The 18,611-nt window shown below is 40.3% G+C and overlaps 2 protein-coding genes across 2 annotated transcripts; one reads left to right on the forward strand and one right to left on the reverse strand.

The window, feature by feature from the left end:
• The first annotated feature begins 9,969 nt into the window (after positions 1-9,969).
• On the forward strand, positions 9,970-12,006 carry LOC117818607 (piggyBac transposable element-derived protein 4-like). The gene has a single exon (XM_034691558.1). The coding sequence runs from the start codon at positions 9,970-9,972 to the stop codon at positions 12,004-12,006; it is 2,037 nt and encodes a 678-aa protein (XP_034547449.1).
• A 3,505-nt stretch (positions 12,007-15,511) lies between these two features.
• On the reverse strand, positions 15,512-18,038 carry LOC117818608 (arrestin domain-containing protein 3-like). Its single transcript, XM_034691559.1, has 6 exons — positions 17,780-18,038; positions 17,629-17,689; positions 17,358-17,529; positions 17,060-17,147; positions 16,712-16,968; positions 15,512-16,174 (listed from the first exon to the last, which is right to left on the reverse strand). Exons 1-6 carry the CDS (start codon positions 18,036-18,038, stop codon positions 16,046-16,048), a joined length of 966 nt encoding a protein of 321 aa, XP_034547450.1. The 3' UTR covers positions 15,512-16,045.
• Positions 18,039-18,611: the final 573 nt, after the last annotated feature.

Consider the following 18,611-nt stretch of genomic DNA (forward strand, 5'->3'; position numbering starts at 1 on the left):
AAAGATCTGCCCCCAGTCCTGAAATTGAAGACCCATCTCTTGTCTTTGGCCTTTCAAGCTCAAACATTTTTATCCCTACAGATCATGCATTTGTATCATAATGTAATGTGTATTTTCTTTTTTTTTTTTGTACCTTATTATTTTGAACAGCACATTGGTCAGCTTTAAATAAAGTTGACTCGACCTGACTTGACCTACCAGGGTTTTGTGATATAGGTTTAGCACCCTCCTGTAGAGTACCTCTGCAGCTTCAAAGTGTTTCAGCTAACATCTATAGCACAGAGTATTAGAAAGGGAAGCTTCCCTAATCCTTCTCATTACTTCAGGCACTTGTACAGCTCATTGTGGTATTTCGTCATATGTGGACATGTCTGGAAATGTCTAAAGGATGACACTGAAGCAGTGTCACTAGGTCAGGCTGAGAAAAGAGGCTGGATCCATAGGCTGAAATTTGGCAGGGTGTTTGTGAATAGACAGACCATGAGTCAACTCATTGACTCACCACCTGGGAGTTATTGGCTGACACTGGCAGGAGAGTGGATATGAAATATCTCATGATCTTAATTATGTGTCTCTCTGTATTCTAAGTAATCTAGCCTTAGAAAAGACACATAACACGTTTTATAGTCTGCTTACAGAATATTGTATTATCTGATGTGTGTGCCTTCAATCCACGCACACAAAGGAGAATTTTCGTTTAACTCACACTCTGACCATTTCTTTCTTTAAACTGTTTAACAGCACATGATGAATGATCCACAAAAGGAATCTCGTCAACACAACCTTTCGACAAATCCCTGTCAGGTCACACAAACCACAGGATGAATTATCATTCCAATTGTTAACTGTTTTTTTTTTTTTAATCTACTTAATTTTCTTAAAATCCTCGTCCAGCACCAGAATGCAGATTTATCTCCTGCCATCCATCTTAATAAACTCAATTTTGGATAGCTCCAGCAACGATCAAATCCATCATATATACAAGGGTCACAGCGCAGGTTGTTTAGTTGGGTTTCTTTTGCCTTCACCCAAAGCCAAATATGTCAACATCCTCTGTTTCAGTTGTGAATGTTGAAACATGTTTTCACTTGGCAGGATGGCATGGAAATGGAGCAGTGATGTGCAGATGACTGGAGATAAAAAGTGATTTATGTAATATGGGTTTAATTATCATACTGTTTAATTCTCATGCATCCAGTTTAAACGGGTAAAGGTGGAGCTAGTTTTGCAGTAGGTAAGTCCAAGGTTCTAGGCCTGGGGTTCTTTGCTTTTTTTTTTTAAGTTATTAAGGTTGAAGTTTTATGGATTTAAAAATATAGAAAGTTTGGAGAGGAATATATTTTTTGTAGTTTTCTGAAATTTGACCAGAGGCCTGCAATCGCCCTTTTTGTTGTTGTTGTTGATGTTGTGTTTGAGGTCTCAGGCTGAAAGCTTGGGGCCATCGGTTTGGTATTTAACAGTGTATTGTATTATACATGTCATTATTTTTAAGTACAATAAAATAAAAAGTACAATATTTGTTACTGAAATTGATCTGATTTTCCAGATGTAGGCCAGTTTTCATGTTGGAAAACAGCTTCACATTGTATGTCTATTTGAGTTTGAAAATAGTGTCAGCAGAGGAATTTTATAAATATCACACAGTACCCCATCACATCACTGACACAAATTGCCCCTATATTGTGTATTGGCCCATGTCAGTCACTTCTCACAACCCTGGAGAAACACGTACCACAGTTTGGTCAAAGAGGTTAGTTCAGTTGCCCAATGCAATGACCTAATTTGTTTGTTTCTAATGTCCTAGTTGCTCAGGGAATCTCCTAACCACCATTATATTTTATGTCATGGGTGTGATTGGTATGTCATGTAATGACGGCAAAGGGGTTTAAATTGCTGAGTGAGGAGGAAAATCCATAACAAAACAGTTGGTCACCACTGGTCACAGTGGTAATAATTTCAAACTATCATAAACTTTGATATAAAATTATAATTTTCTTAAATTTCCATGTAGGATGTCAGTTAACAGGGCAGTGTTCACCTTTGTATCTGTAAAGCCCACACTTATTTTTTTTAGGAAAATCTAACACTGCATGTGCTCAAGTGAAGAGAAAAATATTTTTGCACAGATGAGACAAGTTGTTCAGATGTGGGAACTGAGAGTGTTACAAAGACCCCTCTGTCTCCTCCTGGTCTCTCAGACATGAGTCAGTCAGACTGAGGGAGATGATGTCTTGCAGAAACAGGCCCCCCTGCCCTCTGCTCTTACTGCTCACACTGAAGGAGCGAGTGTGTGTCTGAACCTAAGTCATGTACTTCAAAACACCAACAGCTCATACTTTTTGTCTCCTGTAGTCAATACAACATTTGTGGTGCCATTCTACAGAAAAGCAACATAGTGCTAAAGCTGAAAATAAATTGAAAGAAATGTAAAACCAACAGCACTGGTGAACTTATAATGTTACTCATAGAAAGGCCTTAACAAGCTCTGTTTAGAAACCTGCATTAAACACATCCTTTACAGTCATTTTTCTCCTTTGGAGGTGTTGCTTGACAGTTTGAAACAGTGCCACATGCAGATGTATTATTCTCTCTCTTAACTGCTCCCTACTCTAAATACATAGAGGAACCAATGCCCCCTACAAATTTAGCCATCCCCACCCAAGGTAGAACATAGCACAACTGCATTTCTTCAAAACTTTGACAAGTCTAGTTGTTGAAATGGTTGGATGTATAAGAATATTTTCCTGCAAAATAACCTTTTTTGGTTGATTTTTGGAACTTATTAAAAACCAAAAATCGCAAAAATCAAGGCTTCTCTGAAATGAACCGCATCTACACTATCATATGTATCTTTGGAAATCAAGCTCAGAATGACATCAAATTTGGACTGCATATTCACAGACAGTTATTTCTTTCAATAAGCTTTCAGCAGTACCATTTCAGTCTTTGAAAGTCATTTACTTAAACACACATGCAAGATGAAAATGCGAAAAATTGAAAGGAAAACAAAATTCAAAATTTGTTTATAACTATATGTCATTTTTAAAATAAGGGGACAAATCAGCTTTATGATAAAATTATCTATTTTTCTTCATAAAAAATGGTGCCATCATAATAACTGGTGAAACCAATCACTTTTGATTAACAGTGAGCTAAGGAAATAATTTGCACACATCTGTTAAGTTTCTTCCTTATTTTCCTTATTTACCTTTCGTCATTTGTATTTCGAAGCAGCCCAGTTTAGCCTCAAACTATTCAAAGAAAAAAATAATTCAATTCAATTCGAAATACTTTATTTATCCCTGGGGGCATTTAATGGTTAGTGCCTTAGAAATGACTGTAGCAGTAAGTCGTGGTGGTTGTGTACCTACCTTTCAGAGATTTGTAGTGTCCACCACTAACACACCACAAACACACCAACCCACACACCCCCTTGTTCTATGACCCCAAGTGTGCTTCAAGGGATGGTAACAGCGTCCATATGTGGCCACTTCCTTCCTGTCCTCTAACATGAGAAGGCAGTATTAACAGGACCACAGAATCCGTTGATTTACTCTTGAGAGGAAGAAGAAAGACCCCAAAAAGACTTACAAGCTTCCTTGCGCAATAATTTTTTTTGACATTAGGTTGCGCATGAAGCTGCAGACCTAAAGACATCTCACTTCCCATGATAAATGATATAATTGGTCACTAGCTTTTTGGGGAAACTAATCCTGAATCGTGTCTGTAAAACCACTGAGCAAAACAATGATACCACAACTGAAAACAACTGTGAGTTTTAAAAAGAGGACATCAGGATGAGATGCCAAACACAAACTCATTACTGTATCATCTCATGACCTTCTGTAAGACATTGAGTGTTAGTAATTTGCATGGATTAGCTGCATGCATGATGCAGAGTCATGTGCAAATGTAGTCAGACTCATATAAATCAGATTTTAGCCAGATGCAGCATTCAAAAAGAAAAACAATGATACGCTTCAAGAAATGATTAGAAACAAAACCTCACATTTGTCACGTAAGTACAGTGTTAGGAAATCAATTTGTCACTGGGATCAATGTGCTGCTTTTGAAATAATGGTAAATGTGGTTTCCCAAAATTCGTAGGTATCAGGTTATCAGTTAGATTTTGATGAGTCATATTTACTTAGAACTGCAGTTGTCTAAACATGAAAAAATAAAAGCTGTTTTAAAAACCTGTTCATTTTAGCACCCCCTTGTGGACAAAGCGGGGACAATGATTTACCCTATTTTATTTAACATCTAAATTGCAACTCACATTGAATCTTTGGCTTGGAAGAACTTCCAAAAAAGGCTGTTTTGGCAATTTTGCTGTACAATGCCTGACACCTACCCTGCAAAAGAGTTGACAGGCATAAAAAACAACACTATAGGTTAAAAAAAATCCTCCTCTGATGGTCTGGTTTCCTTTTGTAGGTTATATAGAGGCATCAGTTTAAATTTCGGACTGTTTCATTACCATCTAAAAACTCCTCAAGGGAGCTTTAAAGTAAACGCTAAAGCTGTATTCCTTTGTTGTATTGTTGTGAGTTATTAGTAAGGAAAACACGTTGTTGATCTTTCATCTGACTCACATATTAAATAAATGCATTGTTTGTTTCATACAGCATTGATAAATAATGGTGCACAACACCCGCAATCCATTTGCTAGGCTTTTTCCCAGCCAGGCCATTTGGATGTAATTAAAAGCAACATGTAAACAGTTCTGAGGGACTCCGGAGCAAACAGATGATTTATTGCTAATAATAAAATCACAGCAGAGCATTCAACTGAAGAGGATGATCCAATGATCACCACTTTACATTAGCTTTCCCTTCATAAAAATCATGAATTATGTTTAGCACTCGATTTTCCATGAATGCATGCAATGGGTGGAGGGAATTATATGTCCGAGGATGAGTGACACATTCTTCAAAACAATTGTTGTTTGTTTGTTACCATCTGAGGACGGTTCCGGTCATTTTGTGTACGCAGCAGACAAAACACTTTTGCACAATCCCCAAATGTGCCATATTTCTTGGTCTTTGATGTGTCATTGTGGGTATCTATCACATAACAAAAATAATAACACCCATATGCTCAGACAGAGGTAGATGGCAAAATGGGATTCTCCAAGTTTCAATTCTTGAAACTTGGAAACATAAAAACTGTATTCCTGTAATGGGAGGCATTTCACAATGGGAACAAAAATACATAACTCACAAACCAATAATTACCTCCTATAAAACTTAAATTAAACAATTTCCCACCATGGACTCTGGAGGCTCTTTACTTGTATTTGTATTGATAAGATGGTATCTAGGAAACATCATGATGTCTATATTACTACCACTAAAGACATTAAGACAAGCTCTAAAATAGTCACATGTACCTTAACAAAACATGTCAGCATTCAAACCAGATGTAAGCCTTAAATCAGAAATTTACACAAGTGAAGACAAACATCTATGAAATGGATCTCCAAGCATGAGTATCTCAAATAACACAACTGTTAACAATAATAATACAAACTATTAGTATCAAATAGGAGAACAGCTGTAAAGGTATATGTAATCATAGGCACAACATCTAGGAACCACTTTGATGAAGGAGTTTAAACATGTTTCTCTAAATGTTTTCTGCCAAAAAAGGGTCAACATGCAGAAAAACGTCTCATATTCAACAGAAGATATGAAACATTATTTGTAACTTAACTTTACTGTACTTTCATTTCTCACAGTCATCAGCTTACCCATCTAAATTATTTTCTCACATCAGAGAAAAATTGTAAATAATGGTACATAAATTGCTGCAAACATTACTTATAATCTAAAGCTGGCTTATAAAGACAATATTCGGAGACCTAAAGGTACAGTATGTGGAAAAAGGCTAGTCATCAGAGGTGATCACTCCTCACTTTGTGGCCTTCAAGAAACAAAGCCCCTGTGATGCACAATAAGTATGTGATTTTCCAATTAAACACTTCTATCAATACAATTTATTTTGCAAACAACAATAACTCTCTTCTTATTCATCTACATTTTCAGCAGCCACACACTAAACACAGGAATTTGTGTAGGGTATAGTTTTTCTGTTCTGTGTTTCTCATGTCGCTAAATTTTAGACACTGTACATGCAAAGTGAACAACTGTTGTAACAATAATAAAGACATGTCACAGATTGATCTGACTGAGACCAGAACCAGCAGAGAAATATTCAGAAAACACTGAATATTGAATGCTGTTGAATGTTGAACAATATTGTTGACTTGAATTATTTGTTCTGATTAGCTATGGATACATTATCTTTAAAAAAACAACAAAAAACTGGCACTTCTTCTGGCACTAGATGGCAGAACCTATGGCCAATCAACTTGAAGCACTTTGTCTCACTTACTAAGGTTTGTCCCTCCAGTCTAAATTCTTGCTTGTGTTGTATGTCGCTTTGGGCAAAAGTGTCTGCTAAATGAAATTGTAGAATTATAGAATTGTAGAAACCAAAACTGTGCCAAGACCAGGGCCTCTCACTGACCTGGTCTGTTCATCCTGGTCCAGAGTGTAATGGAGAACACATTGTGGGACAACCAGGAGCCAAGTCTGATCATAGGTTAGTGTTAACAAAAGAGATAAACTTTTTCTTACAAAGCATTCTGGTCCCCTGCTTTGTCAGGACAACTTTGTGCAGAATAAATCTTGAGATTTTGTTTCAATCACAGTGGATTCCCTTACTCTTTATTTTGGCTTCTATCTCCATCTAGTGGTTAACAGTAATCATACAATTCTAGCTGCGGCTTCTTCAGTATAACCTGTTGCCCACTGAGAAGTCATTACTTATATGTAATACAGAGTGAATAAATAAGCTTGGTTGTTTGTTTTATAGTACAACACAATACAATATGAAGGTTATAACATCGAAGTCGGACAGATACTTGAAGGACCAGGCTGTTCAATCACACAAGTTCACTATTTCATTTAATAACAGTATATACTATAATATGTAACAAAAGCATACAAATAATCAACAAAAAATAACACTGGTGAGCAGACAGTGGTTTCTATCAACTCTAGATTTTATTGCAACATAATGCAAATTAATGTAACAAAATAACTGTATGTTCAAGACAACACTAAACGTGGTCGCCTTGTTATCACAAATACAACAAAGATTGAACTTGAATGTTGACACTAAGTATAAAACACCAACCATGACCCAGTTTGAGCATTTTTGCTCACACTTTGTGTTAATGAGTCAAAACTGGTCTAAAAGCACCACAAGAGGGCAGTGTGCCACTTTTGCCCCCACTACGGGGGCAAAAAGGTAAGGGGTTTTCAAGGTCAGTTAATACATCCTAATGATATTACAGTTTTCTAAGTGATTAGTTCATTTATCCAACAGCAGTTTCATTAGAACATTTCTGGAAGGGCAAAATGTGTTTACTTAAAATAATCAGAAGTCACTTTCACCAAAAAGCTGGAGTTAACTCTTCTGTTTAAAATAAGCTGACAAGCTAATATCATATCCAACATATTGCCTTTGATTTACTTTCTCAATTTAAATCCCATCAGACTGAGACTAAGGATGCTATCAGCAGTGGAAGGAGACATCACTATTAATAAGGCACACACACACACACACACACACACACACACACACACACACACACACACACACACACACACACACGCACACACACACACACACACACACTCACACACACACGCACACGCACACAGCGTACACTGTCTCGGGAACTGACAGAAAGAAGGGTTGGTCTGTCTTTAGCAGGGGCTGCAGTGGTTGCACCATTTGCTCACATGCTGGCAGACACACACACACGCACGCGCACTCACACACACACACACACACACACACACACACACATACACACATGCATGCACGCACACACATCCAGAGAGAAGCCATCCCTGAGCTCATCCATGAGAAAAAGGATCTGAGCTGTGGAGGAGCTGAGTTAGCCGCACAGACACACACCTACACAAATACACACACATGCACACACTCAACGCCTGAGCCCCCATTGGTCGGCGTCTCTCCACCCCACCGCGGGAGTCTCAAAGGGGTCTGCTGCAGCACTCTGCTCCAGGGGCCTGGAAACGCTGGAGTGAGCCATTTTTTCCCTCTTACTTCTATTTTTGGGCTGGATATCGGAGGTCCACAGCCTCCCTAATTTTCCACTGCTTTTTTAACAAACTGGTTCCCAGTGCACACTGCTAACACAGCCACACTGCCTTCTCTGCAGATACAAACAGCAATAAGGCCTGAAGCTTAGAGATGCAATATGATACCACTGAGACAACGGGGATCTGTGCAATAAGCTTGTGAGGAAGGATGCATAAATTGTGCCTCGGCTGCAGGGCCCAGGGGCAGCAAACCACTGCTCAGCCAGCCATGTAGACTCAGGCCACAGCTAAAAGAATTTGGAAAGGACCCTTCCTGTAGCCCATCCCCCCATATGAGAAGACATGACTTAACCAGTCTCCACCCAAGCAAGCAAGGAAACTACAACCAAGGTTCTGTTTTTGAGTCAAACCCAGAGATGAAGTCTTGTGTTTCATACCATATGTTGTGATAAAAGTGATTGAATAAGCTCTTGATGTGTGATTATTAAACTGTGTCAATCAATTAAGTATAGCTTATTGTATTCCATTTGTAATTACACTGAAATGATTGAAACTATTGTTTTATTGTGCAGGTTTATAGATGTTATTAAGTGATTACGTATCATAGAGTTATTTCAGATCCTAGAGATTTTACACCTGAGGTAAAAACCTGTTAAATGAGGATAGGGATAAAAACACTAGCTTATTTAATAATAAAACAACACATGTAAGACTACAGGTGATACAAATGAAAGTGCGTTATTATAAAAGGTGTATAATGGAGCTCATTACATTAGAAACAAGTGTTATAGTTGGTAAGTGTTTCAGGAAGGTCATGCAACACATCCTGGCAAAATAATGTTTTTGTGTGTGTTGATATATCTACACAGAAAATACAAAATGTGAATGAGGCTAGAAAGAAGAAAAGCTGCTGCATTTTACTAGTGTGCAAGCAGAGCCAGCAGAGGATCAATCAAGTTCATCAAGGAAAGCTCTTCACCCTCAGTTCTAGAATAAAAAAAAATAAAAAAACACGAGTATCAGCCCACATTCAGAAAATAGAGGGAGGTCCCTAATTCCACAATAGCCTATAGGGCTTCAGATTCATGTAGGAACCTGTCAGAAGGAAGAAGCATGTTTATGAATGAACAAGCCTGAGTTCAGTGTGAAGTCTTTTTAGCAATAGGGGTAAATAAGGAGTCCAGTGTGTTGTGGAAACATCTGTCAGTGCATGTTAATCATCTTGTGTGTGCCTTTTGCGTATTTCCCTTTCATCTATATATAAATTAAAGTGTTCATAAACTTCATGAAAACATTTATTAGGATAAAAGGAGTTAATTAACAGTTTGGGAAATGTGTACACTTGGCAATGAAAGTTTTCACACACACCCCTCTGTGTCGGTGAGACAGTTGATTGACAGTATATGGTTTTGATGTTTGGATTTTACGCAGTGTTTTCTATATCTCCGCGGCCTCGGAGATGGGTATCCGGCTTATTGATAGTGGTGAATGCCAGCGGGCATTAGAACAGCAAGCGGCCATCTGCCAGCCTAGCGAACTAGCAACCCCACCAGCTGCAGTCGCAAAACGCCCTACAAAGCAGGACATGCATGCAGCTTCTGACGTCTGCGGCCACACTGCGCTACAAAGCCCAGAAAACCCAGGAGCGGAAACAATGAGAATCAGGCTTATAGACGCCGCATAGGTCCGCGACCAGCAAGTTTTTGGAGAAGAGGCTGCCTTTAAGTGCACATCAGTTCATTTCGGATGACCGGTTTGTGCGATTACTCCCCCACGTTGGAAAAATATACATAAAAAGACTCATGCAGGGGCACTTTAATACCCCGACATGGCGACGGCAAGAAAAGGGAGAGAGCTTTTTACTATTTTGGAAACTAGCGCGGACACAGAAAGTACCACGGTGTGCGACAGCCAAGACACTCCACTTAATCTTTCAGCCGATGTGAAGTGGTTTGAAATTCCGTACAGAAAGCCAGACTCGGACGAGGAAGACGGAGTGCGGGAAGAGGAGGAGGAGGAGGAGGACGGCGAGGGGGAGAATGGATTCACGAGCACAGCAGCAGCCGCGGCGGAGGCTGCAGACGCGGCCAGCTTCATCGCAGGAGGAGGCTGCAACATAATTCTGGTGACTGGGAGTAATGGGTTCAAGCACGACGAGGAAGAGTACGCAGAGGACTGTTATTATTCTACCTCCACTAACTACTCCGATAGCAACTCAAACGACTCGGATATTGATTTCTCCGATTTGGAGGAGGAGGAGCGCAGGAGTTTTTTCAGCTTTGAAGAAGACTTGGACGAGGACTGCACTTCTCCGGACTTCTGGGGCGAACCTGACCAGGTAATTTCGATCGAGCCTTTCTCTGCTGTCAGCGGCCCTCAGCACTCGCTGGGGGACGATGCTGACACCCGTGACTATTTCCGGATACTCTTCCCAGATTCTCTTTTTGAACACATGGTGGAACAAACAAACAAATACGCCCTCTATCGGCAGAGGAGAAGTGGGAAATCAGACCCCCATTGGCACCCCACTGATGTGAGGGAGATGAGAGCTTATGTAGGTCTGAACATTCTTATGGGCATCAATCAGCTTCCAGACACTGGCATGTACTGGGCCAGTGACATTTTCATTGGAAATGCAGGCTTCAAAAAAACTATGACAGCCAGGCGATTTGAAAAACTCACTCAGTACCTGCAGCTGTGTGACCGCGAGTCTGAGCCTGTGCGAGGAGAGCGAGGGTATGATGCCCTCTTCAAAGTCAGACCTCTCCTTGATGTGGTGGAGAACACTATGTGGGATGCATACACACCCAATCGCTGTTTGACCATAGACAAGTGTGCCATTGTGATGAAAGGAAGGTTCTCCCCCACCCAGTACATGCCCTCCAAGCCCCTCAGGAAGGGGCTGACAGTGTGGATGCTGTGTGACTCCCGCTCTGGTTACTGCCACAGAGCAAAGATCTATGTAGGAAAGCCTAGTGAAGATGAGGCAGCAGTCATCCTGGGCTACAGGGTGGTGGCCTCCTTGGTCCGTGGCCTGGAGGGTCAGTACCACCACCTCTTCATGGACAGCTTCTTCACTTCAGTGCCCCTTATGCAGCGGCTGTTAAGGGACGGACTCTATGCCTGTGGGCCCACCCAGCCAGGACGAAAAGGTTACCCTGAAGTCCTACGCCCTTGTAATGTTGGGAAGCTGGCCCAAGGTGAGTTTTACCAGTGCCAGCGTGGAAACCTGGTTGCTACGGTGACGAGGGATGTCAAAGTGGTTAGCTGCCTCTCCACCAACTCTGCTCCGGGGATTGTGGGTATCAGTCCATGCCAGCAGCAGCGTGAGACAGATGGGGAGGTTGAGAGTGACAGCATAGAGGCCTCAGGTTTGTCTTTTGGTGTCCCTCGACCTCTGCCCTTGCTGCTGTACCAGGAGAACATGAGGGGTGTCGACCTGTGTGACCAGCTGAGGGAGTGCTACCAGGTTGGCAGGCCCTGCAAGAAGTGGTGGCGCTACTTTCTGTGGTTTTACGTCAATCTGTGCATCGTCAACGCCTACATTATCCAAAGGGAGAGCAGAGGAGGAACACCACCAGCAGGCTTCAATGGCAAGCAGTTCACCCAACGCCACTACCGTGTTCGCCTGGCGCAGCAGCTGATCGGAGACTACCAAGGGGCAAGAGGCATGGAGCGAGCGGCCCGCAAAAGACACGCAGATTCACCCATAGAGTACGGACACCGCCTGGAGCGCATGTCAGAGCGCTCCCGTCGCTGCAGGAACTGCACCAACAAGGGACTGAGGCATGAGAGTGTCTTTGGCTGCAAGATATGCAACGTCCACCTATGCAGGGGAGGATGCTTCTCTGAGTTTCATAAATAAAAATGAACTGATTTTTTTTAATATCCTTTGTGTAATTGAACAACTTGTGTCGAGGGATTTTTTAAACAGTAAAACTATTTGTAATTCCAAAGGTTACCACTACAAGTGCACAATATAGTCACTCACTTTATGTAGAGATAGTTTTAGGATAGAAGTATTATTGCACGCATAATAGAGAAAATAAAAAGAGACTGTAGATCATTTGAATTAGTGTAGAATGTTTTTGGCAACTTGCCTACTGTAACACTGACAGAATTGCCTTGTGTCACTTTTTTATACATTTAAAATAATGAAAAGGTTTTTATATGAAAAAGAAGAAATCACTTTTTTCTGCACTTAAAGTAGAACTGAAAATGTTTACTATGGGAAGTTTATCTCTCTCCTTTTCCAGAATAAAAACTACAGTATGATGTACTTATCCAAATCTCTTGTATCTTTATGTATTATGAAAGAATGAACTACCATTAGTTCACATTAAAAGAAAAAAAACATGAGAATGGAATTTGAACATTGAGTGAATTTTGTTAGAGAACAGGCTCAGCTTTGGATGCCCCTGCTTCCTCGCATCCATGAAAGTCTGCGCTTCTCTGGGCCTTGAAGGGGACACAGCTTGGAGTAATTAGAGAGCAGAAAAAGCCCCTCAGTACTCTGCAGCCAGCGGACCTAGTGATGCCATCTCTTTCTCCAACCGCACCACAGACCCACAGCCATCTGTGGCTCTATTACACTCAGTCCAAACCCCAAAAAGTGGTACTTGTTACTGACATGATTGGAAAACAGAAGAAAGATGGCACGAACACACTTTTGAGTGGAATATTTGTGTCTTATTGGTACAGGGTTAGCACAATTATTTGAATTGAGTCAGTAAGTATTTGCGCAATTACTTAAATCCCTAGAGCGAAGAACTATGAGTGAGAAATCTGTTGTTAGTTTAGACACTGTGTATTTCTTCAAAGCTTCTCTGTCCACATGGTTATCAGACTAGCAAGCTAGCGGCTGCATGTAGGCAGAGATATGCCGCTTCAGGAGGTCAGACTACTGGTCTCCTGTGTCTCCTCCTGAGGTCTCTCTCGTTCCTCTCTCCCTCTTTAGCACGCTGTCAATCTCTCTCTTTCTCCTCAGGCTCTGCTGTGCCATCCTACACATTCTAACACACACACACACATACACACACACACACACACACACACACACACACACACACACACACACACACACACACACACACACGTACACACACTCAGCCACACACATATTACTACATCCCCCCTTCCCCACCACTCTGCTCTCTCCCTTTTCCTCAGCCGTTCCCCAGCTGGGAGAGGGTTAGTCAACTGGACGGCCGTCCCACTGATCTGCAGGAGCCCCTTTGGGGAGTTACCATGGCAACCGTGGCCGATGAAGACAGGGAGTCGCCAGCAGGCCCGCATGGTTGTCATGGTACTCGCTCTGGCTACGGAGGTAGGAGGTGCCAGAGGCCACACCTCCTTACCCCTTCTGCAAAACCAGGCAAGGCTGTGGTGAGTGAGTGTGTGTGTGTGTGTGTGTGTGTGTGTGTGTGTGTGTGTGTGTGTGTGTGTATTTGTGTGTGTGTGTGTGTGTGTGTATTTGTTAACAGGGAGAGCTGGCTGTTTGACAGCCTGCACACTGTACATGGAGCCAGACTGGTTACCAGGCAGGCTTTGCATTACCACATCCAAGACATCGACAAAAATTAAAAGACTGACATAAAGCTGCCGCTTTGGAGATTCCGTCATGCAGGTGTAAGGCTCAGGGATGAGAGGAATCTGTCACACTGCTTTCTGCATCACACCAAATCACACTGAAAGTTTCTACTCTGATTACTGAAGAACACGAATCTCACTGCTGCTTTGCAGATAGCTTTATGCAGGTGTAGGAGGCAGAATGAGCTAAATATGCACAGTGTACTCTGCTGCATGAAACCACTCCGCAAATGTCTGTCCTGTTCTACTCAGTCACACAGCAATAAGACCCTGTATTTCCAACATGTGCTTAGTTATGTCATGGCTGTCAATCTTTCTTTACCCACATAGTCATTATGCTATCAAAGTGATTACAGTAATTGATACATTAGAAGCTGTTTCCAAGCATATTATTTGTATCACATTTTCTGCGCTTCCAGTCAAATATTAATACATTTTCTAACAGGCTCAAGTGACACATGATGACAAGTCAATTGCAGCAGATGTGAGCTAAAGTATGAGTTTGATTTTGTAGTTCCCACGCAGTGCTGACTGCTGAGGACATGTGCAGCAGAACAGATGAATCTGAAGCCTGTGTTTCAGCGTTATGCGTTAGTGACTTTATTTTCTCAGGAGAACATAGAGTATTTCTTCTGTCTTCAAAGATGAACGTGACATTGTGAAGCCTTAAATTTACATTGGATCCAAACTCTTTTCTCTCTTTCTTTGGTAGGTGGGTGTGCTCTCTGGTGTCACAATAGCCAGATCTAATGATTCCAGGATGGATCCCCACCATAAACTGCTCTGTTCTCAACATGTTTCCCTCCTGGGCAGTGAGAAATCACTGACTCTCTGACGAGAACATGGGCCTGGTTTCACTTAAGAACCACTGGTTGGGCAACACATTTACTGTTAGACTCATGAATGTGCCTTTGTTCAATGCTTCCCTCTGTTGCAAAATGAGTCTGTGGACAGGGATGAGCGTGAGAGTTGCCAAACATCTAATTCTCAGCCCTCTCTGATTCATTGTTTTTCTCTCTGCTGGGATGTTTGAATGTCCATTCCAAGCAGTCATGATTGAGAGGAGATGATGAATAAATACTTAAATGTTAATTGTTCTGTATCTGTATTTCTATACTGTATCCATTCAAATAAAAAGTATCTCAAAGGAAAGACGCCTTTCCTTCAATTAGAAAAAGAGATATTATTTTAACTATACTACATACTACATACTACATACTACATACAACTATACTACAACTATTTTAGCAAAGATCAAAATACAGCTTTATTTTCGCCTGTACAAAGTCTGAATACTGATATACTCGGTACTGTAAATAGTAATCACTGTTGTGCTACATTTTACACAGTACAAGTAACGTTTTAATAAGCAAAAATATCCAGCAAACATTAAAAACAATGTGACGTTGAAAGTAAATGCTGTGCTATGCACTCATTTTTACTTTTAGTACCCTATGAACACTAACAGAAAACTTTCTTGTTGGGTTCTTTTTTCAGTTTCACATGTCCATTAATTGTTTGCAGACACAACAGGCCAGTTTCCCTTGAAACATCTCACAAGTTCCATTAAAAAAACTTTTTCTGGGAAAAAAACATCTTGAACCCTCAAATATTTAACAAAAATATTTACAGGGTATTCAAAAAATGAAATCAGACATAGTTAAGAGAAGTGCACTACCTTTGTGTAGAGTAGTTCAAACAAGATCTATCTTTACTGTCTACAACAAAAAACACAGTATGTATTCACATATCATATTTCCAAATCAGGTTTTCAATGCAGAGCCAGTACTTAAAATAAAGCTTTTTAAAAAAGATTTTTGGAATTCTGACTAATGGATAAGAGCACTTGCATTTAAATGAATAGTTCCTGGTACACTGCTAAGTGACAAGCATCTCCATCCAGTGGACAAGAGATTATTAAATAAGCACAGTCTTAAGCCTTTTAAGGTACATTCTAAGAAAAAAGACCCGTAAAATATTGTTTAATGTCCTGGCAGAAAATTACCAGTACACTTTCCGTTTACAGACATTTCCGTCAACCCTAAAACAGATAATTCTGTAAATTTACAATACATCGTCAGTACCATTTGCAAACTCTTCCATCAATCCTATCACAGAAAATTCCGTAAATGTGCAGTATATCTTCGGTACCACTGACACTCCAGTCAAACCAATAATGTAGTGTTATTATGCACAAGTAAAATCATCTCTGTTTTAAAAGAAAGTACGATGAACAGTCTTCTGTTTTTAATTGAGTCTTTTAATTGTACTGCGTTGTCATACAGCATTCACAGCACTAGCTCTTCATCTTGTTCTTAACCAGGGAGCTTTCGGAACCAGATGGATCTTTTTGGTTTTTGTTGATGAGGTTTTGGCAAACCCAGCAAAATGACCAGAGGAAGTTTGATCTCTGGAGCACTTGCAGGAAAGCCATCAAGAGTGACCTTTAAACACAAAAAATACTTTTAATATGTGCAATGAGCTCAGCGAGTAATTTGATTTTCGTTTTCAAATATCCAACAAAAACACTGCAAAAACTATGCTGAACCTGATACTACATCAATAAGAAACTTCTGCCTTCTTTTCAATCACTAAATCTTTTTTTATGCAGCACCAATTCACAACTCATGTTATTCAAAAACATCTATGACTCTGTCATGACACCAGTTTTTCTGAAAATCCTGGATGATTCTTCTGAGTTGATGGTAAAACAGAACAGGTCGGGGTGTAATCTGACTCCCTTTCCAAACACCAGCCTTCACCAGTGTGTACACAAGCCTACCTCTCTCTCCCTCTGACCCTTAATTTCTTACTTAGCCAGTAGGTGGCACTCTTGGCATCATTCATTCTCTTTTTCATCTGGACATGCTCTTACTCAGATATTGTATTTGTATGAGTGTTTGTTAGAAAGAAATGACTCAGTTTTACCTTATTATGTAATTTATAATCTTTTAAAGAATCTGTAAAAACTACAGCAATACCTTGAACCTGTACTCCAGCTTCATCATGCCACAGTTGAAGAAGGTCGGGGGAAGCTGAGGAGGAATACTGAGAACTTTGGTTATAGTTTGGCTCGTCCCACCTGGAACAGTGTCTCCAGTCCCAAACATGCTCTCATCTGTGTGCACTATCCTCTTTGACTGAGCAGCAAAGGTCTGCTTCTCACATAGGTAGAGTTTCGGTGTTACTGTGCGGGCTGTTTCATTGATTACTTCTACAGAGACCCCCATTGCTTCACCTGTTCATACAAAGGAGAAAAATAAAACATCACTAATGTTTCTGTTAAGGCTATTGAGAAAAATATATATATTAAAAGTGGATACTTTTACCTTGCTTCAATCCCACTTTTTCAGAGGTAACATTCATGGTAACTTTTTCAAAGCCATGAAAGGAAATCCTGGTCGCATTTTGTTGCTCCTGATACATAAGGACATAAAACAGTCAGGAAAGCAAATCTCTAGGCATCACATAGCTGTTATTATCTGCATTGTTGAATATTATAGATCAGAATAAATATTTATTGTCCACCAAGGTGGCTGATAGTATTGACTAAGCTAGGTAACCTGACATGACACACAACTGAATGCTTAAACTAAATTTAAGTATTTAGGATAATCAGTCCCACACCTTGAGTTCCATGATTATCATATCTGATTTAGAGGCAAAGGGGAACTCAGACTTGGTCAGAAAAGGGAACTCAGTCTTGCTTTTGTGGACACTCCAGATCGACAGAGTCAGCTTTGCTCGCAGGCTATATGTAATTTTGCCCCATTTCCCCTCATAGGACGAAGGCATATCTCTGCAAGGATACAATAAAGATAGGTATGAATATCAAAGATATGTCATTATCTGTAAGAAGTGTGTTAATAGTAAACTGTGAGGTTGTATTTGCACACACGTATTTGGGATCTCAAAGCTGAATGGAAACACGTTTCTCCCTTGCCCCATGATTTCTGAACCTTAAAGATAAACACAAAAAGTTTAATGTAACTTCTTCTTATACAAACATTCAGTGTTCATCAGTTTTTACCACGAGAGCCAATACTCACCGTCGCCTTTGTTTTTGTCCTGAAGAATAATATGTTCAAAGTAAAAGTATTTCTTTTTGTCGCTGTAAACCTCTGTGACTTGTCCATTTTGTTCAGACCATGCCACCTTAGCTTTTCCTTTGGCTTTGACAACAAAACACTGCACCTTAGTCTCCTTGCTGGTCACCACTGTCACCTTCCCAGATATGGTGTCCCCGGGAGAGAAGGTGCCTCGTTCATTCACTTTGTTGTAATCCACCGAGAGATGCTTCACAGTCATGACAAGACAACATCAAATAAGCTTAGAACGGTCCTAAATGGTAACCTTAAGGATGAGCTTCTTCAGGTGCAAAATAAATCCAATGATTTTACAGAAAGCAGATTTGAAATGATTCCTGCTGTTGTGAAGAGTGGTTTTTGGTTGATGAGAGAGGCTTGTATATGTAGTTGTAAAACCACCTGTATCTGTGACACATATGGTCAGGTGACATGTGCTGCAGGTGTCACTTTCAAACAGGTAACTCTATCCTGGAGCTCTGGTGGCTATATTAGGCCAACCACACTAAGATATAGATACACCATGACAAAAGATAATACCAATTAGATTTTCAGAAATGACTTTAAACTTTGACTCCTACATTGAAATGATGGCTTGGAACACAAGATACAGTTTAATCAAACAAAGCTCAGGCTTAAATTTTTTCTTAAATGTGACATTTTCAAAAAATAAATAATGGGGAAAATATTTAGCCACACGTGGTTATCAAAAACTTTACTTTTAAAATCCATTAACTCATAAAGAAAAAAAGGACGTGAAAATATGAAGTAAAAACCTTACATTTTATGCAACTTT

This window comes from Notolabrus celidotus, chromosome 9 (genome assembly GCF_009762535.1).
Source record: "Notolabrus celidotus isolate fNotCel1 chromosome 9, fNotCel1.pri, whole genome shotgun sequence".
NCBI lineage: Eukaryota > Metazoa > Chordata > Actinopteri > Labriformes > Labridae > Notolabrus > Notolabrus celidotus.

Bases quoted from the DNA above. Each gene is read 5' to 3' on its own strand.
- LOC117818607 (XM_034691558.1), top strand. From the start codon at position 9,970: ATGGCGACGGCAAGAAAAGGGAGAGAGCTTTTTACTATTTTGGAAACT.
- LOC117818608 (XM_034691559.1), bottom strand. From the start codon at position 18,038: ATGACTGTGAAGCATCTCTCGGTGGATTACAACAAAGTGAATGAACGA. The intron at 17,690-17,779 runs GTGAGTATTGGC...TTTATCTTTAAG, and splicing joins GGACAAAAACAAAGGCGACG to GTTCAGAAATCATGGGGCAA. The intron at 17,530-17,628 runs GTGTGTGCAAAT...GTATCCTTGCAG, and splicing joins AGCTTTGAGATCCCAAATAC to AGATATGCCTTCGTCCTATG.